The 27,797-nt window shown below is 40.1% G+C and overlaps 7 protein-coding genes across 7 annotated transcripts; 3 read left to right on the plus strand and 4 right to left on the minus strand.

The window, feature by feature from the left end:
• Positions 1 to 857: 857 nt before the first annotated feature.
• taf6 (histone H4-like TAF Taf6, SAGA complex subunit) lies at positions 858 to 2,118 on the plus strand (the record flags this gene model as incomplete). The annotated part of the gene is made up of 2 exons (XM_064829122.1): positions 858 to 1,358; positions 1,417 to 2,118. The coding sequence occupies 2 exons, from the start codon at positions 858 to 860 to the stop codon at positions 2,116 to 2,118; spliced, it is 1,203 nt and encodes a 400-aa protein (XP_064686324.1).
• A 7-nt stretch (positions 2,119 to 2,125) lies between these two features.
• On the minus strand, positions 2,126 to 2,946 carry ATC70_009896 (uncharacterized protein; the record flags this gene model as incomplete). Its single annotated transcript, XM_064829123.1, has 2 exons — positions 2,126 to 2,811; positions 2,865 to 2,946. The coding sequence occupies 2 exons, from the start codon at positions 2,944 to 2,946 to the stop codon at positions 2,126 to 2,128; spliced, it is 768 nt and encodes a 255-aa protein (XP_064686325.1).
• A 348-nt stretch (positions 2,947 to 3,294) lies between these two features.
• ATC70_009897 (uncharacterized protein) lies at positions 3,295 to 5,150 on the minus strand (the record flags this gene model as incomplete). Its single annotated transcript, XM_064829124.1, has 4 exons — positions 3,295 to 3,719; positions 3,777 to 4,800; positions 4,854 to 4,964; positions 5,034 to 5,150. The coding sequence occupies 4 exons, from the start codon at positions 5,148 to 5,150 to the stop codon at positions 3,295 to 3,297; spliced, it is 1,677 nt and encodes a 558-aa protein (XP_064686326.1).
• Positions 5,151 to 6,352: 1,202 nt separating this feature from the next.
• Positions 6,353 to 7,654, plus strand: ATC70_009898 (uncharacterized protein; the record flags this gene model as incomplete). Its single annotated transcript, XM_064829125.1, has 2 exons — positions 6,353 to 7,390; positions 7,454 to 7,654. 2 exons carry the CDS (start codon positions 6,353 to 6,355, stop codon positions 7,652 to 7,654), a joined length of 1,239 nt encoding a protein of 412 aa, XP_064686327.1.
• Positions 7,655 to 12,063: 4,409 nt separating this feature from the next.
• Positions 12,064 to 14,471, minus strand: GTS1_3 (Protein gts1; the record flags this gene model as incomplete). The annotated part of the gene is made up of 3 exons (XM_064829126.1): positions 12,064 to 13,559; positions 13,622 to 14,228; positions 14,286 to 14,471. 3 exons carry the CDS (start codon positions 14,469 to 14,471, stop codon positions 12,064 to 12,066), a joined length of 2,289 nt encoding a protein of 762 aa, XP_064686328.1.
• Positions 14,472 to 22,370: 7,899 nt separating this feature from the next.
• Positions 22,371 to 24,549, plus strand: XRCC6BP1 (Mitochondrial inner membrane protease ATP23; the record flags this gene model as incomplete). Its single annotated transcript, XM_064829127.1, has 2 exons — positions 22,371 to 23,229; positions 23,360 to 24,549. 2 exons carry the CDS (start codon positions 22,371 to 22,373, stop codon positions 24,547 to 24,549), a joined length of 2,049 nt encoding a protein of 682 aa, XP_064686329.1.
• Positions 24,550 to 24,978: 429 nt separating this feature from the next.
• Positions 24,979 to 26,214, minus strand: ATC70_009901 (NodB homology domain-containing protein; the record flags this gene model as incomplete). The annotated part of the gene is made up of 3 exons (XM_064829128.1): positions 24,979 to 25,563; positions 25,624 to 25,898; positions 25,953 to 26,214. 3 exons carry the CDS (start codon positions 26,212 to 26,214, stop codon positions 24,979 to 24,981), a joined length of 1,122 nt encoding a protein of 373 aa, XP_064686330.1.
• Positions 26,215 to 27,797: the final 1,583 nt, after the last annotated feature.

Below are 27,797 nucleotides of genomic sequence, written 5' to 3' on the forward strand. Positions count from 1 at the left end.
TGCTGATTAACTCCTTGTCTGCTTGATCTCGATTGAGCTAGGCAGATAATTTGAGTTTTCGGTGCAAAGCGCACTGACTCTCGTTGGCGTCTACCATTGTTAAATCATCGCCCTCAATTTACTGTATGGCATGTTCTTGGTAGCTCTGCTAATCAGGCTTGTTTCGTGCAACACCCTCAATAAAAACACAACAAACTTTGTCAAGTAGCCTCTTTCGAAATGCAGTCAAGGTAGCAATTTGCTTCTCAGGGGCGAATATTGCAAGCTCTTTTATCTTAAAAATCAAATACTTGAAGGTGTCCTGCAGCATTTAAACACTCTTTACTTTAAGAAGACTGGTGAACAGTTGAATAGTTTTATAGCTCTTCTCATTCGATCCTTTATTTATCTTGACGATTTTGGTAGCAAGCATCATTTCATTGTACCATTTAAATATACAGGCTTTCTCGCCACAAGCAAGGTTTGTCATATTTAAATTTTAGTGAGTCCAAGTAAAAGCTGAATGAGATATACAGTAAGTATAACATTGTTGTATTTAGGTCAATGGCCATTTCGACATATGTATTATGTATACACGTGAAACGTGTCTATATAACTGTGATCAAGAGTGATCTATTTACCCGGTATACGGGACAAAAAAAACGTATCTTTCCTCTAGTGTGCTTAAGTGAATGTTCATGTACCTTTTAGTGCTACATTATTGGAAATTGTTATAAGCAGTGTATCAATTTTCAGTAGGTCGCTATTTTCCACAGCAACAATGCTGAATTAATTCGGATGAAGTCCCATCTCGTTTTGTTTACTTTGGTTCCAGCCAAAGATTTTTTCGTCTTCTTTTCTTTGCATTAATTATACTCATGAGCTCACAGTCTACGATAATCACAGGACAAGTTCGCCTTCGACGCAAATTATGCAAAACACTCTTCTTTATTGACATTCAGCCCGACAATGAACCCAAATCTCAAGTTTTCTTTCGAACAGATGACGGCAGTTTAGATATTGTTGATTTTCAAGAATCATTTCGTGCTTGTCGACCAGGATCTATCATTACGGTGCAAGTGTTTCCACCCAATGATCCGAGCGAGCAAGAAGGTAGATCGCATACTGTGTGGCAATGCAGTCATCCAGTCGACGTAGTGGTGCCTTATACCAGCCGTATTGCGTTCATTCAGGATCGAGCATTAGGAGGCTCCTCTGTCCGTAGAGACATAGTAGAGATAAAATCAGCAAATAGACATGAATCAACGCCCTGCAAATATTGGATCAACAAGAATAAGTGCGAACGTGGAGATGATTGCCCATTTCAGCATCCCACCGCCGAAGTATTTGAGAAAATTCGAGTGGAATGGTTAGAGGAGGTGAGTATGACAGTAATACCAACAGCTGTTTTCGCTAACCAAGCTCACCTTTACACAGAGAGAAAAGAACCGTAAAATGGCAACGCATGATCCAGAGGACCCTCATACATCGAAAAAACCACACGGTTTACGGGCGATAATATTTGTCGAATGGATAAGACGAACATTTGCAGATCAGTTAAAGAATGGCGGTGCTGTACTAGACGTAGCAGGAGGAAAAGGAGAAATATCCATGGTGCTGAGCCGTGGATTTGGTATTCCCACTATTGTAGTAGAGCCCAAAACTCGTAAACTCCCCAATTATTGGTTTACTCGCCTTCGTCGATTGATGTTGCGCTTCGAAGCAGGTCATGAGCCAGACTGGAAAAGCAAAGAAGTGCAATTGGCTTTGCAGCATTGGCCGTGCGATGTAGCCCCCACTTACCAACACACCATGCTCAATGATCAATTTTTGGAGGACCATGTTGAATTGCTCAAAACTGTGTCATTATTCGTTGGATTGCATTCGGATCAGGCGACCATACCCATTGTCGATGCAGCACTAAAAGCAGGCAAAGCATTTGCAGTCGTGCCCTGCTGTGTGTTTAGTCATGATAACCGATCTCGACAGTTACGAAATGGGGAGCTGGTCACCACGACAGAGCAACAGATACAATATATACTAGAAAAAGATACCCATGGACATGGAGGGCAGATACAGACAGATTACCTGGATTTTGAAGGAAAGAACAGAGTGGTTTATTGGATCCCTGATAAATAAATGTGCACTACAGATGGCTTTTTGGTGTCGATGTATATGGCCAGCCATGGATAGCGTCAGTGAGTTTGTCTGCAGTAGCGTTGACTTTGCTTTCATCTTGACCTGATACAGTAACAATGACCTTGATCTTGTCATTGTTCCACATTGGATAGCTTCCAATTTTAACATCTTGCGTATGCAGATCGGATAGAATGCTAGCAATGCTGACCTCAGGCAACGCTGTTGCTATTTCCCGTCTATGAAAGCCAGTTGACTGCGACATGGCTTGTAGTTTTGGTTTGAGCGAGTTGAGCAATAGCTTAAACAGGCTGGGTATGCCTGGTAAAATGTAGACATTGTCATGCACTACAACAATAGGGACCTTGATGTTGGGTAGCTCTCGCAAAAGAGTAGCAGGATGAGGAAATGTAGCCATTCTTGCATGAAATTTAGTCATGACTGTATTTGGATTTCGCTTTGTCAGTTGCTTTTGTATATAATCGTATGTCTCTTGATCCACCTTCATGTCTAATCGGAATGCTGCTGCTATGGACTCGTACGTGATGTCGTCATGTGTAGGTCCAATACCGCCACTGGTAAATACAATATCATATTGGCTCGACAGATCTCTGACGGATCTAACAATGTCGTGTGTTTCATCGCCTACCACTTGGATGGTTTTGAGCTCAATGCCCAAGCCAAACAGCATAGTCGCTAATAGTTATAGTTACTACCAATACTTCAAACCAGCAACAGCTTCATACTACCTAGGTAATGCGAGTTTGTGTCTTTTGTTTTGCCTGATAGTATTTCATCGCCTATAATACAGCAAGCAGCAGTTACCACCATGGTTTTTAATGATGAGAAAAAAGCGAGAGAAGAAGGTCCCAAATATATAAAATGGCATTACAAATCAAATATTTATAGAAAATCCCATTTTCAGGCACAAGGCACGCACCTTTTTTTGATGTCAAAAGATAAAGCCTTATTTCAGATGCTGTTGGATCGGATACAACCACAAGGCATCTTTTGGTTTTTTTTATCAAATGTTTATTAGATACAAAAGTATTGGATTAAGATTTATGTATATATGGAATCATAAAAGCAAAATATGGTAATTGTAGAGAGTATACATGTAATTTTGGGCGCTAGTATTGGTGCAAGTGTGAAAATGTGAGATTGCAGTGGGGATCAAGCTTATTGGGATGGACCAGAGTGATGGTGTCCCTCACTATCAAAATCAGCAGCGCGGCCTCTACCTCTTCCACGACCTCGAAAACCACCACCGACACTTCTGCTTCTTCCTCCACCCGATCCGCCGCCTCTGAATTTGCCACCACGGCTACTGCCGCGATAACCTCCTCGATAAGATGATCCTCTGCCTCTACTATTGTTTATGTCCTCTATACCTCTTCTTCTCCAGTTGTCATTTGTTTCAGAGTTATAAGATTCTTGCTGCTGTTCTTTGGTATCAATGAGTCTGGGAGAAAGAGGGAGCGTACTGGCTTGTTGGTGTGGTTGGAGTTGCTGCTGTACATCTGTTTCAGTAGGCTTTTGCTGTTGTTGTTCATCTGGTGTGGATGCCCAATTATTGTCAGCATCATCATTGGTGGCGCTAGTTTCTATAGACACATGCTTAATCTATCACTTGTCGGTAATAAACTCATAGGATCACTTACCAACATTATCCCAAGTGTCAGCTTTGACAGCATTATCAACCACATTACTCCATCCTCGACTTTCATTCACATTCCAATCCGCAGGCTCTTTGGGCTCGGTAGAAAATCTATTGTTTGACTTCCAGCTGGATTTGGCAGACGATCTAGAGGATTTGCGATGATGTGATGTTTCTGTCCACTCTTTGCTGACTGCTCGTGTCTCAGACTTTTCCTTTTCCTCCCAGGCACTGGTACCTGATCCAACATTGCCGTTCTTACTCCATTCGTCCACGACGGGTGCTTCGAGTACTTGTGTCTTGCTCCAGTCATTAGCCGCTGATGTTTCACTGACGTCCTTTTTGTCCCATTCACTAACAGCAGAAGCTTCATTGTTGTCCTTTGCGTTCAGTTCATCGGCAGTGGGTGAAGACTGAATTTCTGCGGAGGGTTTCTGGTCCACAGGCTCATTTGATGCCTGATGCGCTGGCCCTTGTTGTGAGGCTTCCGCCTTTGTCTCTGATGCAGGCTGCTGCTCCACCCCATCATTGTGTTCAGAACCAACTTCAGGTATGATCTCACCATTTTGAACCATATTCTCAAACTGAATCACAGCCCATTCTGTTGCAGCAGATTCGTCAATCAAAGTGTTCTCCAAAACTCGTGCTTCATTGACTGTATTATCCCAAATATGCTGAATCAAGTCCTTGATATCTTTGAAAGAGATATTTTCGAAAATAACGTCTTCAGAGCTCGTATCGAATTTCTTCAATATATCAGCTACTTGCTTGCGTTTTTGTGTTTTGATAGCAGATGATGGCTCTGTAGCATAATACACAGATGCGCCAATGAGTCGATCGCATACATCTGTAATGGCGTTAAGCATGGTTTTAGGGGAAGCTTCCATCTCAATGACATCAAACAATCCAAGTTGTCCTAATCGTACAATGTAGAAAAATTGTAAAAGAAAGAGAATCTGTGCTTCGTTCTTCTTGGTATTGTAGGCATCTTGGTATGAACGTACTTTGCTGACCATGGGTGGGTCATTCTATCACATTTGGAATGAGTTTTACACTGATATAACACACTCTACCAACCTACCAGCTTGGCTAATGTAGCTTGGTACTTTTGAAGGCAAGCAGTGGCAATGTCCTTTTGAAGTTGTTCTGCGGCATCCAGTTCTCTCTCTTTTTGAATCGCTTCAATGTGCTCCTATATAGTGTCAATGTCAGTTTCAGCCCAATGTTGTCGCAGCAGCGGCATGAGTAGCAAAGCTCTTACTATTTCTTCTGCAAGTGTGCAGATTTCAGCTTGAATCAATTCAATATGAGGATGAATCATATTGTTGTTTGTCTTCTTTTTGTTGTTGGGCTTTCTAGAGCTTTTTGATTTAACCATAGTATTGTTGGCAGTGTTATTAGAAAGCTTAAGATGAATGAAATGCAGCGAAATTATTTACAACGCGTTTACGTTTTTAGTGCTCTTTTTTTTTTTTTTTTTTAATTATTTGTAATGCAGTGAAATTGGAGGCCTCACAATGAATTTGCAGGTGACTACTGTGCTGCCGCCAGTGGATTCCATTGTTCAAGTGTCAACCAATATTTGTCTGCATAGTAAGCATCATAATGGCACAATTATGAGGCACTTGATAAAGGGCAAACTAACCCTTTTCATTGTACGTTCTCTTTGTTTTCTTGTCATTAGTAGAAATTGATCATTTCGCATCATCCAAATGCTGGATGTCAAAATTTACCTGAGGATGCTTATCTTTTACCACAGACAGCAGTAGATTGAAGTGGACATTGCACGCGCTAAAAGGTTGAGATTTTAGTCAGCTTCATCGAATACCAACACATACTGTATATTATGTAATTTGCCCTGAGGTCTCTTATGATCTCGTTACATTTCTAACATTAATGTGATGGCGCAATCTGGAGTTGACGGGAGACAATGTTAAATTCTGATCAAGCAGAAAACAAAATGGCAAACCGGGCTCTAAAATAGACTAGAGCAGCAAGTAGATTCAACCTTGATACTCGAGTCGATCTGGTGCATTGTGAGGGATCCATTCCAAAAGTCCTGATTGCGCAGAGGAACTTTGAGTAATGTGCAATGTTGGGTAGGATATGAAGCACATGCGCAATGTTTCTGCTTTGTAAAAAGAATCAATTCAAGGCCATCTTATCGAACATTTGGTATGATGACCTAATCTGAAATGTGGAGTCAATGATTTCAACGAAAATTAGGAAGTATCTTCCGCCCCTCCTTTGGTGTTGGAGGTTCATCATCATCCTTCGATGGAAGCGTCTAAGCCAAAAACAATCCCAACTATCTTCCAGCACTGGTCAGGGTAAGCATCTTATACCGTATCATTCCCAGCAGTTTGCTTTTCTGTAGCACCAAAATGCAATCTCTTGGTTTTTTTTTTTGAAATCTTGAGAAGGTAGAAACTTAAAAAAACGTTGTTTGAAAAAGTCCGGCTTCCATTTTTCTTTAGTATTTAATAGGATGGTACCACCTTTTATAAATAGGTTTCCCCTATCTCTTTTCTTCTTTATCACTTTTCACCTTCATTCCTTTTATATTCATAGCAACAACAAATGGCATACGCTTTAGATCATAGGAAGGGCCTTGTCATTGTAGCTGTCATCCTGCTGATTTCCACTCTAACTTACTTTGGTCATATTTACAATCTACATTCAACGACTATATCGTCTACTGATGCGAGCTATTTGTCCAATGAACAGACATTTTTCGACAATAATATGACAGCATTTGATCCCTCAATATTGCCCACACTAGAAACAAACTGCCAATGCGAACAGGCATCCGAAGAGCCCATGATTGAGCAAGAGCAAGGGCAAGAGCAACAGCAACAGCAAATTGAGATTCCAGACTTGTTACCTCCTCCACCAAAAGAATTAATGGACAAGATCAACAACAATATGCTTCAAGATCGAGTGCTCATTGTTGCTACAGCAAACTACGGTATGCGCAATCATGTCTATAACTGGATCGAGAGTATGAAAAAAACCGGCGAAGAAAAGTTCTTGATCTTTTGCTTTGATCAAAAGCTGTATGACCACCTCACATTGGCTGGATACAGCGACCGAGCATCTCTGATACCAGATGTCTGGTTCCATCAACAAGTGGAAGCTGACTTCAAGACCTACTTTAGCAAAGAATATCGCATCATTACACACTCCAAGACGCTGGTTGTGCAGCAATTGTTATATTTAGATGTTGCTGTATTTTTCACAGATGTTGACATTGTGTGGCTCAGACCCCGTCTGGTAGAATACGTCAATACACTCCTACAAATCCGACCAGAAACACATGTATTATTCCAGCAGGAAGGTTTCAATCAGCAAGAGATCAACAGTGGATTCTATTTGATGCGCCCAACGGTTGAAATGAAACGTTTGTTAGCAGAGACAATTCAGATTCAAGATTCAAACGATGCAAAGACTCAGCAAGGTGCCATGAATGCCGCCTTGGATCACCTCAATATGGACCTGAGAACTTCCTCGGTTGTCTTGCTGGATGTTTTACATTTCCCTAACGGATTCGTCTACTATGACCATGACCTCCCAAACAAGCATGGTATCAAGCCATTTATGGTTCATGCAAACTACTTGGTAATTTGCAATAGCTTAATTTTTTTAGGTTTATACAGGCACTAACACATTTACACTTTATAGGTGGGCGAAGATAAAAAGACAAAATTAATGGAGAGCAACTTTTGGTACGTGAATGATACTTGGCTGGACCAAATGGATGCCAAATTAGAAGCATCAATGGCCAAGAAGGCACTAAAAAAGAAGACCATAAACAAAAAGCCTGCCTCCCTATCGCCATCCAGCAACGCCAGCAACAAATCAACATCAAAGCACCACAAGTAATATCACTCTCTAATACACTTAATTATTCTCAATACATTCCACCCTATATAGCATGACACCCCCTCCATCTACTAGTACGATATATTTCCCTTTCTCATCTTCTTAATATCTGTAAATTATATATAAAAAAAAACCTTCTTATGCTTCTCAATTCAACACACTTTGTTGTTGTTAACCTTCAAAATGACGCAATTTACCAGGGCGAAAAGAACCAGAAAGTAATTCTACCTTTCTTCATCTAGTTACACTCACTTTTTTCTGGAATTTTTATTTCCTATTATCCATTTTCAAAAGTTTATACTGTTTTGAAGTTGTATTAATAGACATTTTGTATATAAACATTGCAAAATTAACCCGGAACCGGGATTGATTTTACTATGAGTGAGTTGTTTCGCATAGCGGAAGCTTCCATTTCACCAAATCCTTGCGAGTGGGCATGAGATGATGTGTAGTAGGCGCGGTATCATTTAAATGCCACATGTACACTTTATCTTGTAGCCTTAAAAACTGGCACAGATGGCACCGAGATAAAATAGACTTTCAATGCGTGTGTAAATGTTCAATTACATGACATGTGGTCTCTATTCATTTTCTACTATATTGTATGCCACAAACTATACATTGCAATTACATCGTGTAACACCTCAATCACACTGTAGATACGGAATCTCTGAATTCTTCTCTCAAGTCTGCTATTGAAAAGGTATCCTACATACTAGGTTCATTGATACAGTATGTCTCTTTGTTTGTGCATGTTTATTACTTTGAAAACATACCGAGAGCCACCTTTTGTCTTGATAATGGAAAGCATTATATAATTTTCTACTAGATTACTCAATTTAGAGCTTTAAACTTTAAAATCAAGAAGCCAAGATAATTTTTTATTATTGTGTAATCCAATCTTGGTTTTCTTTTCAAACGCATTCATTTATCCGTTAATAATTTGCACTAAGAATCTCCAATAAGGTTGACTTGATTGCGTTTAATCATTTGGAGCCAAGAAATCTACATGGGATTTGGGATTATCTTCGAGCTCAACCGCATGGCCCTTAATATGTTGTATCATGTAGATGTATCCAGCTAATTTGGCCGTATCACGCGCTATTGTGAAACCTGATACAATGTTTACTTCTCGTTTTGGGCTGTCATTTTCTTGATCTTTGGGGAACAGTAGACCCGGTCATTTATTAGAGCAATCTTAAACCTCGTCGTTTCAAAGGAGTTTCAAGAGCCTTTTCGTAAAGATCACATTAAAGCCATAGCATAGCTTGCATCGAAGGCATTATGTTGAGCCAAAATGTTTTAGACAATAAGCTTAATTCTTTTCATGCTATCAAATCCGTCTTTTCTAGCTCTCTGTCAAGAAATCTTATTATAAACTCGTACCTGAATTTGCACACTAGTCCCCAGTTTTAGTATCATGAAAGCTATTTCATTAACGCAAATGATACGCACTAATTTGATCTACACAGTTTTAGCATTATCGTGTTTATGAGATGATGATATCAATTGTAGGACGATCAGCCAAGAGCAAATAAAACTAGACTGTAGCGTTTCAATATCAGAGGGTATCGGTTAATCGGTTGCTATTAGATTCTCAAGAAAATACCACAAAAATAACCCACCTCCAAAGACTTTTTTTTTTGTTTCAGGAAGGTTTGGATTTATTTTCTCAAATAGAAAAAAAAATGTATCAGAAGCATTGGAGTACGCTTAGTCCAGGTGATGGTGTTTTTCAAATAGTAATCCCCTTTTTAGTACTATTAAGAGCTTTTATTGTCTGAGTGATGAGGAGAAGGCATTGAAATTGGCTGGTGGTTGAATATTTTAAATAGCGCTCGATATTTTTTTTTTAAAAAAAATTGGTCGAATTCTGATTAAAATTGATTCAATTAATCTATTTTGCCAAATTCGACTATATAAATTGCGACAAACATCCCATACTTTCTAATACATTCTTGGATTACTTTTCAAGGCGCGTTCAATGGTGCTAATTAGAAGGTGTATTTTCAACAAACTTATTGAGTATTCCTCAAAAATATGAAATCCTTATTATGGCCAAAATGTCGAGATTTTGTATATAAAGGTTTCACAAACAAAGCTTTAGGGGTTGCTTTGGATCGGTAGGAACATTTTGATCTAGTATATACCATAGCAAAAGTCTTCATTTTCAAGGTGAAAAACACGATCGTCTGATTTTTGATGAAAACCATGAGGTATCCCTCATGCTTTTTTGGTCGATTTTGGTCGATTTTTGACGATCCCAAGAAAGTTGAGCAAATGCGTCAGAAAGCAAGTGCTGAATGAGAGCAATTGCTTGGTGCTTATCTGGTGGTTTAAAACGGCTTCTAACGCGAAAAAAAAAAACGACTCAAATATATCCAAGTCAGGCTGTGATTAGTATACTTTTAGGTATTAGGAGGCAATTCAAGTAGCTTTCGGCCTATATACACTCGATACGAATTAGTCACCGTAACTGAGTTCAATTTTTTTTTGGCATCAAATAATTCATTGATCTTTGACATCAAATCATCATTAATAAAACATCGTAAGGAGTACATGAAATTTGGATATATGATATTTACAATAGTATCTTATTTATATTCAATGCTTTTAGTAGCGTGTTGTTCCGCCTCTTGCATTTATTACAGCTTGACATCTAGATGGCATACTTGCAACTAATCTCTCCGCCAGATCAAGATCCAAGTTATTCCACTCCTCATGGATACGCGCAAGCAATTGTTCTGCATTATCAATGCGACGCCTCTTGCTCTCAATTCGCTTCTCCATGATGGCCCACAGATGTTCGATTGGATTCAAATTGGGGCTTTGAGCCGGCCAGAAGCTAAAACCGTTGACCAGTGGCTGATCCTCCTTCCAACTTGTAGAAATTCTACCTGTATGACAGGAAGCACCATCTTCTTGAAGAACGAAGTTGCCTTCCTCATTCTTCGTCACATCAGCTATCCATGGCAAGTAGCTCTTGTCCAAACACTCGATGTATCTGTCCTGATTTACTCGGCCATCAAGTGCTACTAACGGTCTGTAGCCTCCAGCCCAAAAGCATCCCCAAAGCATCACAGAGCCGCTTCCAAACTTCTTGGTTTTGATGATGTGGTAATCACTGTACCTTTTATCTTCTTTTCAGATCACCCTAGAGCCACCATCATTACCGAGAACCAGGAATTTGGACTCATCGGACCAAACAACCTTTCTCCACTGTTCTGGCCCCCATCCGACTTTGTCCAAGTACCAGGAGAGTCTTTTCAGCTTGTGCTCAGGTATCAATGCTGGTTTGTGTGCAGTCTTATATGATTGAAAGCCAATTAGCTTCATATACTTCCTGAGCGTATCCATTGAAATTGATGGGTTGGCGTCACACCATAACTTCAAATGGTTCTTCATTGGTAACAACGGTGCAGAGCGAAGCTGACGTGCGAGCCGTCTCTGATCTCTATTATCCATCTTCAATGGTGCTCCAGAACGTTTTGGAAGCAATCCGGTGCCTTTAGAGCCTGCCCTCTTGATCACGATGCTTACCGTAGACGGGGACAGGTTCATGGTCTTGCTGATCACACTTTCTTTGACACCTGCTCTGTGGCAGTTTACTATACCTCCAATTTGCCATTCTGAAAGACGAGATTTGGCTTGTCAATTGACCTGATCTTGGTGTATACTCATTTAAAATTTTAAACTAGGTTAAGTAGTGAGATCTATGATTTTAAAGCATTCAAACATTTATTGGGGTTTTTGAATTTCTTAAAAATAAAAACAAACAGTGACCATTTCGGTGACTAATTCGTATCGAGTGTATAAATTGTCCCAACGGATATAAAAGAGTAGCATTGTTGAAGAGTCAGATCAAAAGTTACAGGCTGCCTACAGGTAATTTTTATTAGACAGTCTTCATAACACCTGTCTTATCACATGCATAGATTCAGATGAAGCTACTTTAGATTGTGGTGTAGCATTTGGCACACGGCATTATCAATTTCTACAACACAAAAGCCGTGATGTCTTGCGAAACAGAGATGAGATATATGCTTGAAATAATAGCTCTTTCATTGTACTCGTTTGGAAATAAAAGAAGCATGGCTATTCAGAGCTACACCTAATTCTATATAGTACACAAATGGAGATAGCTTCTAATTTCGAAAATGATGTGATGGTGCCTGAATGTACATGTTTGTTGATTCAGGTACCAGCAATTAGGTCTTTCAGAGATAGGGAGTGCTTTATTTCTGAAATCAACGATAATCAAAGAGATAAATAAAGCATCGTAACAGATGTGAATATAAAAGAGATTGATTTTGATGGAGCAAAAAGATAGAGCAATTCTATTTCATATATACAAATACATTTTTTTTTATATAATACAACTAATCTAAATATACAGAATATAATACAATTTAGGCAGACATGATCTTGTTCTGAAGAGCAAGAGACTTTTCAATGGAATCACAGTAGTTTTGATACTTGATGATTTCATGCAAGAGGTAGTGAGATTTGTTTTCCCAGTTGGACATAGCCTTGACTCCTGAGGACTTGCAAGAAGCAAAACGGGTTTCCATCTTTGGCTTGATATCACGATGTTGGTCCAATTCAGCAGACAACTCCTGAACATGCTTGTGAAGAGTAGCCAATTGAGCAGACTCTTCTAATAAACTGCTCATGGTCGGGGGCACAGGTGCTTGCCATTCATGAACAATGACATTATCTTGAGATTCCAAACAGTGACCCCAACCATATTCCATGGAGCTGACACCACCAGCTAAAGGTTCCTTGCTTTCACGAGCAGCCCAGTAATTGCAAGTAGAGACCCATTCGTGCACTTGTTCCTCAGATCCAACTTGGAAGAGATAGACTGCTCCGCTAGATTGTTGGAGAGCGAAGGCATGTTGGCGTTGGCGACTGTAGCCAGATGGGAGAGCATTAGCAAGAGTGTGCTTGAGATCAATGGCGCCCATGAGTTGAGCATTGGACATCCAGTCACCACCACCAACGACTTCAGCAGTTGAGCTAGAGTCAGACAGCTGAGAAGCAGAATCAGACAAGTTGGAAGATTTGGACAAGAGAGTGTTGCGAATGAGGCTGCGCTTGGTGATGGTGCGAGATTCAGTAGCAGAAGAGTTATCCAGCTTGTACATACGGAGCTGACTACGTTCAATGACCATGAAACAATCCTTCCAATCACGGTGCTTTGCCTTTTGGTTGGTTTTTTCCAAAAGATGCTTGCGAACCACCATACCCTCTTTGTAGTAGGGCGCATTGCTGGTGTAGGCAGTAGGCAATTGGGTTTGGAGATGAGAAGCAACGGTTTGATATTGCAAGACAGAGCTAGATGATTGCACAGATGTGGTGGAGGGAGCGATAGAGTTGGACGCATCATTTTGCACTATGGAATCACGCTTCCAGATGATGGTACCTACACTGCGCTTGAAAGCAGCACTCATGCGGTTGTTGTTGTGCAAGGAAGCGGGAGGAGAGGAAGGATTGGTAATCTGACTATGGCGGATATTGGAATACATCTGCTTGAGCAAGTTCTTGACCTCGATTTGCCATGATTTAGAGCCAAAAGTCCAAGCAGGCAAGTTGCGAGGCATGGGTGAATCGAGCGATTGAGCATAAGCAGAAGATCTTGAGCTAAAAGCAGACTGATTGCTGGGGGTGCGTTGCAAAGGGATCCAATCAAGGGACTGGAAGGAAAGGCCGCTTGCTCTATGGTCATCAGAAAGCATGCTCTCTTCTTCCTTCTCTCCTAATGCAGGAGTATCCAATTGAGCATAGATGGCTTCCATCGTGTTCTTGACGAATTCAGATCGAGACATCTTCTTGTAATCGCCTTGAGCAACATGCAGATCGGTGTTTAAGAGCAACAGGGAATATACAATAGCGTGTACAACATCTGTGTGATGGGGGAGTTAGATTGAGTGATAAGATATTACAGTTGCAATCCATGCTATTTACCTGTTGTACCAAAAATACAGTTGGGATTGCACTCAAAGTAACGACCAGCGAATTCAGAGAGGATACGATCAATTTGTTGAGTTTCACCTTTGAGATGAAGTTTGGAGCACAAGTTGCGGAAAGCCTGTTCGAGCTTGAGCGTCTTGAAATCAAAGTGTGCCATGTAGGCTTTTAGGATGGCATTGCTTAACGATTTGCCGTTGCCAATCCATTCAACAACATGGCCTAAATTGGCGTAGACAGTGTCATCTTCGTCCCAGATGCGCTGAGCATATTCAATAGCAGAGTTATCAGTTTCGAAAACGGAAGAAGACATTGAAAGAGAGTCACTGGCGTTGGAAGCAGCAGCTTCTTGGTGAGGTAATTCCATTGTGTTGCAAGAAGCATTGTGACCGTCCATGATAGTGGCTTCTTGCTCTACCACTGATTCAGGGGCAGTGGAATCATTGTCGTACCAGACAATCTCTGTTGCTGCTGCTTTGACTGGCTCGGCTGTGTCTTTTTTCTTGATGATGGGGATGAAGGTGAGCTTGTACTGTGTCTTTTTGGTGGATAGTTTGCTGGCGTCTTTCTTGTGTGCCACCTTTTTAAAGAAACGGCCCAATGCCTAAATGCTAAAGTTAGTGCCCAATGCTCTTTATACTATGACATTGTGTACTGTTACCTTGGCTTTGGATGATTTGGTTTTGACGGGCTCTTCGTTGAGGAAGGGAAGAGCAGCTTCCTTTTGAGCTACTGTCAACTTGGCAGGGGTTGTGATTGGAATGTGTTTTGGTGATGATGATTTGATGGGAGCGACTGTATTTGAAGAAGGCTTGAGCTTCTTTAGTAATTGGGATGTCTTATCCATGTTGATGTATGTGCAAGGAATTTGGTTGGATGACTGAGATGCTGAAGATTGCATTAAAAAGTGAATATTGAAGATGGTTGAGATGTGTAAGACTAAAGAGATGGGTGAAAGTGTGGATGCAAAGAAAAGAACAAATAAGATGGCGATAAGTTGTGTTTGGATTTGACTATTCATGTATGTGAAAGAGAAATAGCTAAAACTCAAGTATTTTTATTTTAATTTGATTGAAAAAAAGTCTCTCTTTATATATGATTTTGATTTTTCCGTCTGGTCCCCCCTCTTTTCATGTGTATGATTTCACCAAGCTACCTCTCCATTTTACACGCAAATTCAGCTGCATTGTAGTATCAGGTTTTTCACGAAATTGACATGGTTCAGTAGCGCAGATTCTCGCTATTTGCAGTATCTCTTTTCGTGTCTTTTTCACTGAAATATCGTTGTTTGGTTCATAGTCAAAGTCCAGTGAAATATGATGATGATGGAAAAAAGAAGCTCTCCTGCATAGAAGATATATTCAAGGTTTGATTGGGGGGACCCAAAGATTTGGAATTGCATTTATTGGGGGGGGATCATCACATCGTTCATGGTGGGTAATGACTGTTGACAGTGAATTGGACACAGTTTACGAAGATCAGATATAAGGTGTCATCCATGCGACACATTCAAATGGTACTATTAAAAAACACTAGGCAAGTTGAAACAAAAATTGAGAGAGAGATATAAAGACGAGGCACTGGGGTGGATTGGGGGACGCGAAATCAAAGGCATTTGGCTGGTATCTCAGATATCGAGTTTTACAGCAATTCAGCTCGATGAAGATGGAAAGCAGATATCAAAAGGCGTACCCTGGATTCAACCAAAGCTTATTTTGAGCTTTTGGTGGGTGCATTCAATCTTGGGGGGACGCTACCACCAAAAAATTGGGCAGTCTACCAACATTGAAAATCGAAATATGGGTCTCTGGAAGCCGATATCAATGGATTTGTAGCGATGTTGGGGATTGGAGTTATTTGAGTTACTGGGGGCTACTAGTAAACATGGGCATACAGGTAGAAATCGAAAAAATGGCTGCTTGGCTCGATTTTTGAGAACTGAGCCTTGGATATCAGCTGGGGGGGGGCATCATTAAGGGGAACATTTGGCTTTCGGTGGGGCCTCTGTTTCTTTTTCTGTACCTCAAACTTGATTAGCACTTTATGCGCGTGGAATATATATTTAGCTTTCTCTGTCTGATACAAATGCAATGGCTTCCATCGAAATGATACGCGACAAATGTCGATGGCCATTTCCAGCCTATACTTGGAAAGTTGAACGACTGTCTCGCTGACTCTCTTGGGGGTGGCTCTTTTGCATTATGCATTTGATACTAAGATTTTGGGGGTCATACAAGCAGAAGCAATTACGATGCGTCCCATTTCATAAAATTAGACGAAATAACCAGGTTTGAATGAACCATCAATGCTCTACTGTAGATTCAGTGAGCTAAACAATGATGTATCACCATAAACAAACCGTAGCAACGAGGCATAAATGGATAGATACAGAAGTATTTGTACGCCCATTGATTTAGTCTGTATTATTTGCAGATTCGAAAGTTTATTGATCTCACTCTATATCGTGGATTTGCAATTTGGATGAGTGGCATCCCATCTGATTAAACCATCGGTGAATGAATTAATGAACTGATCCAGGCACAGACACAGACACCACCAGTACGTTGTATTCATCGACTTTCAGGTACAGAGAGCGATATCAGTTATGTACATTGCGTTGGACTGATGCCAGCTTATAATAAATACACATTTCACGATAGAAGCACGCCTAAAAATGTGGATAACCTACACAAATTAGCACATGTTGGGGAATCAATCTGTAACCACCCATCAGATTGGGGGATGGTATAGGTAAAAATATAGGCATATAATACATCAGATTCCACTGCTAATTTACTTTATAAACAACTATACGAGACATTGACATTGACATTGAACTTTGTTTCAATTAGATGTTTTTTTTAACTATATGTATTTTATGTTGAGTTGGAGGAAATGTACGATTGCATTCCTTCATAAGGCGCATCCTTAAAGTAATATATCCCCAATCTATGTGTAAACAAGCTGTCAGCATGTAATTGATAGAGTTATCAATGATATAGGCTTTAAGCTCGATGGCGATAGAGTATCTGCGATATATTGATAGATTTGGGGGGAGAGGGGGGCATTCAGTGTTAAGCGAGAGTTGTAAGTAGCTTTTGGTTTGACCTGTAGTATAGGGGGGTATCCGTGTTGATCTACTGCCAGTAATGCAAGGGAGAGTAACTGTCTGAATTGATATGTATTACTGGTGGGAAATATATAGTTTTCAAACATTTGTAATGATTGAATGGAGTCGCTCATACATAATGGAATATCATTCAAACACTCGATACAGTACGGTAAATTATATATGCATCATATATATGAGCAATATTTACATTGCGCTATGGCAGACATAATCTATTACAGTGCTTGTATGCAAACTTGGACCCCACCAGAGCAGGTTATTGTATATCGAAAATAAGCTCGATCTTGTTCGTTTGGAAAGATATATCAATGCGTATTTCCATTAAAGAAGGTGCAGGCCTGTTTGGACAACTGGATGAGCCTACGAATTGGGGGTGCCATGTTCGGTGGCAATCTATATAGGTACTGGGGGGATTTTTAAGGTGATATTAGGAGCAACGGTGATAGCAATAGTGAAGTCATATGGAGATAGTAATTGCACTCATGATTGACATTGTTACGCAGCAGACATATCTAGGATGTATGAGATCAAGACAATGCCACTGAATGTGATGCAGCCACTCACTGTCAAGTTGACGTCTAAATATCAGAGACTAGACAGATCAATTGAAATTGAATCCAGATGCAACCAGTAATTTTTTGACAATGATTTGTATCGAAACCAATGCTTATCAAATGCGATGTAAACTATGTGGAACAGCAAAATGGAGGCGTTTGTATACATTTGTTTTAGCTTTGCAAGGATGCGCTGGTGAGAAGAGGGTAACAACTGCAATCACTAACGTAGGCACTGCCACTTACGGTTACAAAAGTTGGGATTGGGGGTTATTTGTAAAGATCAAGCGACATCAGAGATGAGAGCGATTTTCAAATGTTGGTTTACACTATAGAGTCCAAGCCCTTTCTTTATTTAGAAGGCTAATCATAAAGAATAGACACTGTCATAATTTGAGCTTGGGTTTAATGGCCTTGGATATCAAAGGGAGATGTGTCAAACGCTTTGCCATGAACGGGGGGTCAGTGGGTTTGAGTATTGATTTCTTGATTTGGTTCATCAATCGATGAAGCAGATTCGTAGTGCATGATCTAGGAGATGGAGAATAACTGAGCAATGGCTGACATCGAGGTTTGTAGGCTATTATGTACGATATCAGTAGCCACAGCTTTAGATTGGGGGATATACTGATGATGTTTTTTAGAAATAGGAGTAGGAGATGTCGACTTGGGGATGGTCTTTCAATGGCAAATTCAGGGGTGAATTTGAGCATGTCGAGTTCTCAGATAGCTTCGATGTGGAAGTGCAAATAAATGCACGCTTTGGCACTCTCATATGACAGCTTACTGAATTTGACAAACGCTGTAAAAAAATCGATTTACTCATGCTGGGGAATGACAGGGAGTAGCGCATAATTGACATGTCCCACAAGTGTTTGGAGTTTAGCGTGTGACAAACTATCAAAGCTCATAGCTGAGGGCACAGATATCATCTTCTCAGCTACTAAGATCAAGATAGTATACTAAGATTACTCGTTTATCGATGCTCCAACACCGCCACTAGCATGCAAAATACTACAGAGTTTTGATTTGCAGTACTATGTTGATTTTATTTGTTCGGTTGGATAATTCACAGGATCAGTATTCAAAAAGATCCATTCTTCGAGTGCAATGTGTCATCAGACTGACCAGTTCTCACTTTGTGTTTGAATAAATGACGCACACCAAAGCTATGCCGACCAACAGCCCTCATATTGCTAAGGTTTGATACGATATTTCTGCAGATCAGAAGCTATCACCCTCTTCACCTTGGAATACAAGGTATCCGCAGGACACATAAGCCCGTTCTCTGCCGTTGATTCTACGCACGCTTAACAAAATGCTTCTTACCGCGGTTCCAGTGCTCGCTTATATTTCTGTCATTCGGATGATTGATGAAGTACAGTTTAGGCTTGATAATAGTCAACTTGGTCAATGTAATCGATATACAACAGCAACCATAGTGTACTACATACCTTTATTGTTGATACTGCAATAGTTTGTGGTTGTGGATTGATGCACTACTCGAGAATGTGGCCTATTAATTCACGTGTAACTACAATAACTACTCCCATATGTTTGTCAGTTTTGTATGCTAATCAATTTTTTAATGCTTCTACTGTTTCAAAGAACATGTTCAGCAGACTTTTGATAACTTGAAGAGTTTGTAAATCTGTTAAAAGGAAGCGCTAGCTGCCACTGCAGAAAGTGAAAATATTACATCTCACACTAAGCCTCGCTATTGGCAATGATTACATATCTCAAATCTAGATATCTACATAAGAAACAGGCCAATGTATTCTTGCCAAATTACAGTGATTTTCAACTCGCAATACACATTTAATAGGTTTTGAAAAGCACCAACTACTTGTGCGATCAGCATGACATTGACTTTGTCAGCCATGGTTAATTACATCCTCGCTTTGCAAGCTCGTCCTTTATTTGTTCATTTTGGAACTTTTTGGGCTCGATTCGACCTATTTTGCCAGATTCGACTATGTAAACTGTGATGGTCACCCATACTCCCTTAAGCTTTCTTGGAGCACTTTTCAAGACGCTTCTAATGGTGCTACTTTAGATAATTGTTTTGAACAAACTCTTGAGAAATTTTAGAAAATACGAAATAGCTATTTTGGCCAAAATGTCGAGATTTTGTATATAAAGATTTCACAAACAAAGTTTCAGGGGTTGCTTTGAATCGATAGGAACATTTTGATCTAATATATACCATAGCAAAAGTCTTCATTTTCAAGGTGAAAAATGCGATCGTTTGGTTTTTGGTCAATTTTTAACCATGTTTTTTTTTGGCTCAAAGAGCTGAGCAAAGGTGTCAGAAAGTTGCTACTAGTCGAGCACAATGGTTTGGCGTCATTCCGGTGGCTCAGAAAAGTCTACATGTCAAGATATGAAGACCTGAAAACTGTCCAATTTGGTTTTATTTTTGCTTTATGGCTATTATTTACACGGTATGAATTACATCCTTGATAGGTGAAATCTTCTGGAAGGGCAGTTCTGCAGCCTTGCAACTTCTAATTCGAATAGGAGGCATATTGGTTCTTTTGAAGCTAATTCATGCAAATTTTGATGCGTTATGTTGTTTGTAAACTTGATAATAATAGAAATGAGAAACCGAATTTGCTGCTTGAACACTATGACTTTACACTTTTGCTTCGCTACGGTAAAACCGTCATAAAAACCAATACTATGAAGTATTGGATTCAATACCTGATTACCATCGCTTTGCGCTTTTGCTTCGCTACGATAACCGCCCCCCCTTTATAAATCAATGCTATCAAGTGTTGAATTAGATGCATTATTATGTTCTTGGTGGAGGGACTAAATCTCTCCCCCAAAGCCCCTCCCCATTGCTGGTTTTGCCAGTGGTTTTATTCACCTTTGTCCGGCTTTCAATTCTGTAGAATTATATTTGAAAGAATGTGGTTGGTTTGTCTATTTTTTGAGAACATAGTTTTCCAGTATATATAGTGAAGATTTAGAAAGAACAGTTGACCTCTTTATAATTTAAAAAAGACGTACGATCTACATGTACTGAGCCAGGGTCTGTCAGTCAATCATAGTAAATGGTGGTAAACTGCTGAGCATCATGTCTCCTCCTCAACAGATGTCGATCCCCCAATCCGATACAAAGCAATAACTGATGACTATCCATTGTTGAGTGATGTCTTTGAAGCTTGCTCTCCTGATTTTTTCTAGAGCTTAAGATAGACTTGTAAGCTCTAATTTCAAAATGATAATGAGTAAAATCTCAGACTTGCCGTTGCATTTCACTAAATATTGATAAGCCTCAATTTACAAAGTGCATTGCTATCGAATTAACAAAGTGATGATGGTACCTCTTCAAAAAAGGATATCATTTCCAAATTGATTTCTAAAAACGGCTCTTTCAATTTCGCTATCTGCTGGTTTCAGTCTCATGTAAATGAAGAATTACAGGCTAAGCCTATATCCTGTACTCAAATTTGTCCTAAAGATTACAGAAATGAGCAAACATTAAATGACAGAAACTCGTGTTTTGTAATACTAGACTAAATTTGGAAAACATGCTTTGAATCAAATCATGCTCGCAAGCAGAGAGCACCACCATTAAACAAATTATAATTCGTTTAGAAGCTTGAGCTTGAATACTCTGTCGTAGAACATTGGTATATGAATTTACAGTCGTCACCACCCATTACTAAACTGCTTAATTGCGCTTTCTATTTATGATACACTAAGAATTCCTAATTTCAACCTTGAATCTTAGTAGATAAATTGGGATAGACCCTTTGACAAATCTCTCATGTTGTATGGTTCAGTCGGGATCAACGATATTATGAGAGCCGATGTATGTATATAAAAAAATTTCTATACAAACCTTCTTGGCTCCCCCTATTATAAATTAAAAATACATACAATGTCTGTATACATGACATGTGTAATAAAAAGAATCAGATGTCTTGGAGAGCTTATGTGCAGGCATATATACCCCTTGAATTTGATATACATGAATCTTTCTGTTAACTATGGCATTTGAAGCGCTGTGCCTGTAGTAGTGTCCAATGAGAAATATATTGATGGTAGATGAATGAACCTTATTTTGATTCGTGCCTGGTTGCCATGGAGAAATCGGTTCCTGGTTGCTATGTGTATCATATCTGGCTATAGTGACTCCGAACTTGATGTGAATTTGAGTTGCTGACAGAGATTTGATGTACACACATGGACACCGTGTAAAGGAACAAGGAACAACACTGTTGTTTTTAAATGACGTATTGACATGTCTTGTATTTCAATATGGGACTCAATAGATATGTATGTTATATCAGTTTAGAATGCACAGCAATACTCGCACATTGACATACCCAGATTATTGGGTTTCGATGATATAATGATATTTCCACATCGTGCCTCCTTACATTGCATGGCACAACTCGCTCGAATGAGCTTACTAGTGAAAGAAGCAAATTATGGGGATCTCAATATGAGAATGATAATAATAAAAATCATATGCAAATAAGGATCGAGTTGTTATTTCAAGGAGCATTTATAACTGCAAATGTTCAGAATTAAAACATGTGCATCTTTGGCTTTCCTCTATACCTTAACTTGACGTCATATAATAATGCCATTCATTCAACATGTTGTTGGATCCCCCTTTTTTACAGTTGGTACTCGTTGTTGCTCAACGATGAGTGTAATTCTAGGCTCTGGGCTCACCCCTAAATAAAGAACCCAATTAGGAAAGGTATATGCACTTCAGCATCATTCGAAATGACAAGCTACGATCCTCTTTTGCTCACACACATTGATCATACTGTATACAAACACACCCTCAGTTGCTCAAATTTCCACTCTAACATCCCTTTTTGGATCGCTTCTTCCCCTCCTCCCCCCATCCACCCCCTATTTTATCATGCTATCTAAAATCTATTTAATGAAAGCTTTTTTGTTTTTATTCCTTCTCTTTCTCTTTCTTTTTTATCAAACATCAGCACAAAAAACACATAAACGCGCCTTGGTAAAACACATATCAAGCCTCCAAAAAAAAAACTGCAAAACACATTAGCACTACAACAGCAAATCAATGACCAGTACACATCAGCAAGCACCTCAATCTCAAGAGGAAGAAACTTCTTCAGCCATCAACAATAGCCATGTGTCATTCAATACTACGATTCGACTCCAGCCACCCACCAATGCAAACACCGAGCAAAGATTGAAGCAAATTGATGAGCTCAAATACTTTCTAGGAACTGCTACCAATGACTGGGAGCCCAATCGTCAGGTCCATTCCTTTGGCTTACCAACAGGTGAAAGCATTTCATGCGTATTCTGGAATGACTTGTTCCATGTGACAGGCACTGACATTGTGCGATGTCTACTGTATCGATTCCATCTGTTTGGTAGACCTGTCACCAATCTCAAGAAATTTGAAGAGGGTATCTTTTCTGATTTGAGGAATTTGAAGCCTGGTATGGACGCCTCATTAGAAGAGCCAAAGTCTGAATTTCTGGAGATGCTGTACAAGAACAACTGCATACGAACACAAAAGAAGCAAAAGGTGTTTTTCTGGTTTTCTGTGCCTCATGACCGATTGTTCCTAGATGCCCTGGAGAGAGACTTAAAGAGGGAGAAGATGGAATTGGAACCGACAAGCTTTGCTATTGCTGAACCTGCCATGTCACTGTCTTTGGACACAACACTGGAACTGTTTGATCAGCTACGAAAATCCATGTCCTTATCCGCTGTCGCAGTTACTCATGCCATGGATGATGAATTCCATCAACAGCAGCTACTGGAGTCCAATCCGTCTTCGCCTACAACCACTGCGAGTAGCATTCATGCTGTTAATTCGTCCTCTTCCATTCCTACTACTACCACTTCTACTACTTCTTCTTCCATTCTTACTACTACTCCACTGACTACTGCAGCAACAGCAGCAGGTAATTAACATTTCTTTTTTTTTTTTTCTCACTTGCATATACAATAAATCCAAAATGAGCAATAATGCTATTAATCACTCCAATGCTGCCAATCCTGTAATAACAAATTGTTAAACTTTTTTCTCAATAGGCCATCAACATTATAACGGTAAAGAATTTGGGCATAGGTCAACTAGGTCGCTCTCTTCCATTATGCCACCTCCATGTTCTTCTCCAGCCCTATCTGCTGATAGCTCACCTGCTCTGGCCTCTTCTGCCCTGAAAGATCCACCTTTAGCTAATTATCAGCAGACAAGCTACTCTGCTGGTACTTCGCCCAAACTGGCACCCTGTCATTTGCCCGCTGTGGATGATGCTAATACAGAACAACAGCAAAAGATATTTGGACAGTTCTCTCTATTTGAAGGCTCGCCCACCTACAAACAACGGCAACGCAGAAGAACATTTTCCGCATTTGCACCCTTCTTTCCAGACAGCAACGGCAGCAACGATCGCCTGGAATTGGCCACCATGAATGCAGGTCTCGCCATCAACCCGCAGAATCTCTTCCAGCTCCTGCGCAAACAACAGCAACAACAGCAACTAGAGCAACAACAATGCCATGAACGCCATCAGCAAACTGACAAGGTGTACACTTGCCCTTTGCCTCAATGTGGCCGTCTGTTCAAGAGATTGGAGCACCTCAAGAGACATTTCAGAACACACACATTGGAACGCCCATATTCGTGCAACATGTGTGGCAAGCACTTTTCAAGAACGGACAATTTGGCACAGCATAAGAAGACGCACAACCGAAGCCGCAATCTGACATCCTCGTCTCTTCTCGGTCGATCGAATAGTAATGGTAGTCAAGGCAGCATTAAAAAGGAGGCTTCCGCCAACGATCAACAGCAGCCTATCGTATCGACAAACTTGATTGTAGACAAGCTGTCCATCTTGACTACAAATGACACCGGCTCCATGATCCCGATCGATTACTTTTGCAACAACGATATTATGGAAGAGAGTGACACAACATATGCTTTCCAATATCCAGCAGCATATCAATACCAGCAACAGCAGCAAAATGATGATAGTATCTATTACAATCACAATCACTCGATGGACAATATATGCATGACAGCAGAATATGACCAAGTATCTCCAATATCATATGACAACCCCAGCATGTGGCAAACTCACTCCTCCTCTACTGCGTCAAGCTTTTATAATCAACCAAACCAACGTCTTTCCTGGTGCTCTACCATCGATGAACAAAGCCAATCATCGTCACCCACCATTCCTTATGAACAACAGCCCATCTATACTTGGCACACTTGAACGACACAAATCATCTCTATGTAATTATGCTCTTTCTTCTTCATATGCCATCCAACTGCCAATCTATGTACATTGCCTTCCTCTCCCCCTCTCCCTTTTTTTTTTTTTTTTTTACCTCTGTAGTATATATGTGTATATGTCCATTTCATCGTTTATATATATATCCTTTATGCCTTCTTTTCTAAAAATATGCTATTCAAATAAACATTTATTTCTATCAATTGAAGGAATTAGTGAATTTTATTATGTAGAAAAAAAAATTAACATGCAAAACAGAATAAATGAGAAGGGAACAGGAGAGATTTGGTGGTGGTGGTGTTGAAAGGGGGGAATAAATATTAATTTTTTGTGTGTTGTAAAATCTCTATCACATACATCTCTCTCTCTCTCTCTCTTCTTTGTATATATGTATATATACATAAACATGATTTACTCGGGCTTCTTGGCGACAAAGAAGAACATGGGAGTAAACAAGTTTTGTCTGGCACCAGCAACTAAAGCATCAGCAGCAGTTTCCAAGAACTTTTGGGTCTCAACCGTACCCTTGGGAGCCAAACCAATCTTCTCCAAGACGCGGACAAAGTTGGTGGTAGTGAAACGACCCAACTTGGTCATGGCTAAAGTGGTTAAAACATCCTTGGCAGTTTGACACTTTCTGATATCACCTTCAAGAGGGTAGTACCAGTTGATGGCATCACCGACATTGGCAAGATCTTGGTTCATCAACACATCGAAGCCAACGTTCTTCAAGGCTTGGATACACTCGGCAGTCTTACGCATCTTGGGAATACCGTTACCAATTTCAATGCTGTGAGCAATTTCCTTGTGTTCAGGGTTGTTTTCATCGAAATCGTCAGTCATACACCATTCGTAACAACCAAAGTTTCCTCCAGGCTTCAAGACACGGTAAATCTCGCCATAGACACCTTCGAAAACAGGAGCGTGACATGTAGCTTCAATAGCGTAAACAGCATCAAAAGTGTTGGCCTCAAAAGGCATTTCCATAAAGTTACCCTATGATACGCAATGAGTAAATAGCACTCTCTCTATTCTCTCCTGCTTCAGTTTACATACCTTGATGAATTCGGTTTGATCTTGCAGCAATTCCTTAGCAGCATAATGCGTAGCTCTTTGGAGTTGATAGGCATTGTTGTTCAAACCAGTAACATGGGCACCAGTGAAATGAGCAATTTCACGAGCGGGACCACCAACACCACAGCCAACATCAAGAACACGCATATCCTTCTTGATACCAATGTTGGCGGCTAAATAGTGCTCATGACGAGCAATAGCGCGGTTGAACTCTTCGCCAACATAGTAACGACAGAAGTGGAAACTGGAACCCCATCCTAAACAGCCTTGTAAATATCACCAGCAACGCGTCCTTTTACTCATATACGTACCATATTCATAGAAATCGGTAGCCAAGTTATAGTAAGAGTTGACAAGAGAAGTATAGCCATCTAATCTCTTGGTTTCGTCTTCCTTGGTCTCTTCCTTGGGAGCCTTCCACATCTTGAGATAAGTGTCAGTAGCCACATTGTGGACATCAGCGTTCTTGGAAGACAAGTTGGCCAAAAGACCACTCTTGATTTTCTCGCCATGGAGGGCACGAGCAAAGGCAATATCCTCAGAGTTTTGAGCTGAAACGGTTCCAGTGGTCATTTTTCTTTATTTGTGTAAGTCTTGTTGAAAAGAGTTAAGAAGAAGAAAAGGAAGCTTTAATCAAAAGAGTTGATTCCAGAGAGTAATACACAAAATTTTATTTAGGGTTTGAAATACCTTGATTTAGTAATCTGGCTGCACGTCCGCCCGACATCTGTCTCAATATCCGTCCTCCCCTTGATGAGATTTATGTGATTTGCCCTCTCCCCTTTGCCTACAGAAGACTTTCATATTACACATTCAATTCTTCTCGCAGTAAAACTTTTATAGTACATTATTTGATATCTTGGGCTCATTTACTCGAGCTGATAAGGTGCAAAAGCTGAAATGAAGAAGCGTACAAAGTGTAACCAATCTAATTCATTGGTTGCCGTGGCCCTATCTTGCAGTGGTAATAAAGCAAGCAGAAATCATTCCTTATCAGCCTGAACGCACTGAGATTAAGCTGATTCCTGCCATATGTACCAGTGCCTGTGGAAGGCAGGCCGAAAGAACGCTAATCCACTCAGGGCATTCTTGTATGTTGGCTTTTTTTTCACATGTAACATTGGAATCCTTGAAAGGCCCGTGGTCCCCGACTAGGTCTCATTGGCTTGTGCAGCAGCAACATTTGAAACAATAGACTATGGACACTGACAATTTGAAGAGCTGTCTTTAGCTATCGTTGCCAGCCAACTTGTTCTCTTTCAAGAAACCAATCTTTAATCGCATGCTGGAAAGATTGACACAAATTTGCTGGAAACAAAGCGCAGCATAACATTTTCCGTTAGCCTTGCGTAATTTCTTGAGGCGATCAATGATCTTCTTGGATGTCATAGCATTTGGGAAAGCAACAGCATTTTGATTCAAGTTGACAGGGCTATACCAGCTCTCTGATCTGTCCATTTTATTACTCAATTTTTGACGAGCAGGGCGTCAATGCACTGAAAAAGACAATCTACTAGACAGTGATTGTATTTTAGCAGCTCAACGATATAAGGTGAAATGAAAATGCTTGTACTGAGTGCCTATTAATGAGATGGCTGTTATCAGTTTATAAACAGGCTATTTTTCAGAGATTTGAGTGTTTTCAAAGAAAAGCATGTAGCACTTTGCCAGTAGCATTACTCAATGCGTAGAACCAAGAATTACCTACAATTTGAGGCTTAACTCGAAGCTGTAGCATCAATCCTCAGGGAGCTACACTGCCGAAAAGGTCAACCTCAGCCAAATTGCCAAAAAAAAAAAAAAAAAAAAAAAAAAAACGATCGCTCAAGGCTAACTTTTGCTACAGTAAAGCATAAAAAGTTCTTTTTGTATATTTCTATCTGTCATTCCACGCCCTACATTTTTCTTCTGCACTTGAGCACCACATGGACGTTTCTGCGTTGTGTTTAAAGAAAAACGTATTTTCGCCACTGTAAACTCCAATTTGAGGGTTTGAAAATCGACTTTTCAAAAGAGGTATCGTATGGGCCCAAATGAGGCTTCATTTTGTAGAGCAAGCACAGGGGAGCAAAACTCACTTAATAGAGTTAGCGGATTGACTTGACAGATTCACGGATAATAACGTCAAAGCACTGCTCTTTATATATTGGTTTCGT

The sequence above is a fragment of the Mucor velutinosus genome, assembly GCF_035048745.1.
Source record: "Mucor velutinosus strain NIH1002 chromosome Unknown tig00001563, whole genome shotgun sequence".
Lineage (NCBI taxonomy): Eukaryota > Fungi > Mucoromycota > Mucoromycetes > Mucorales > Mucoraceae > Mucor > Mucor velutinosus.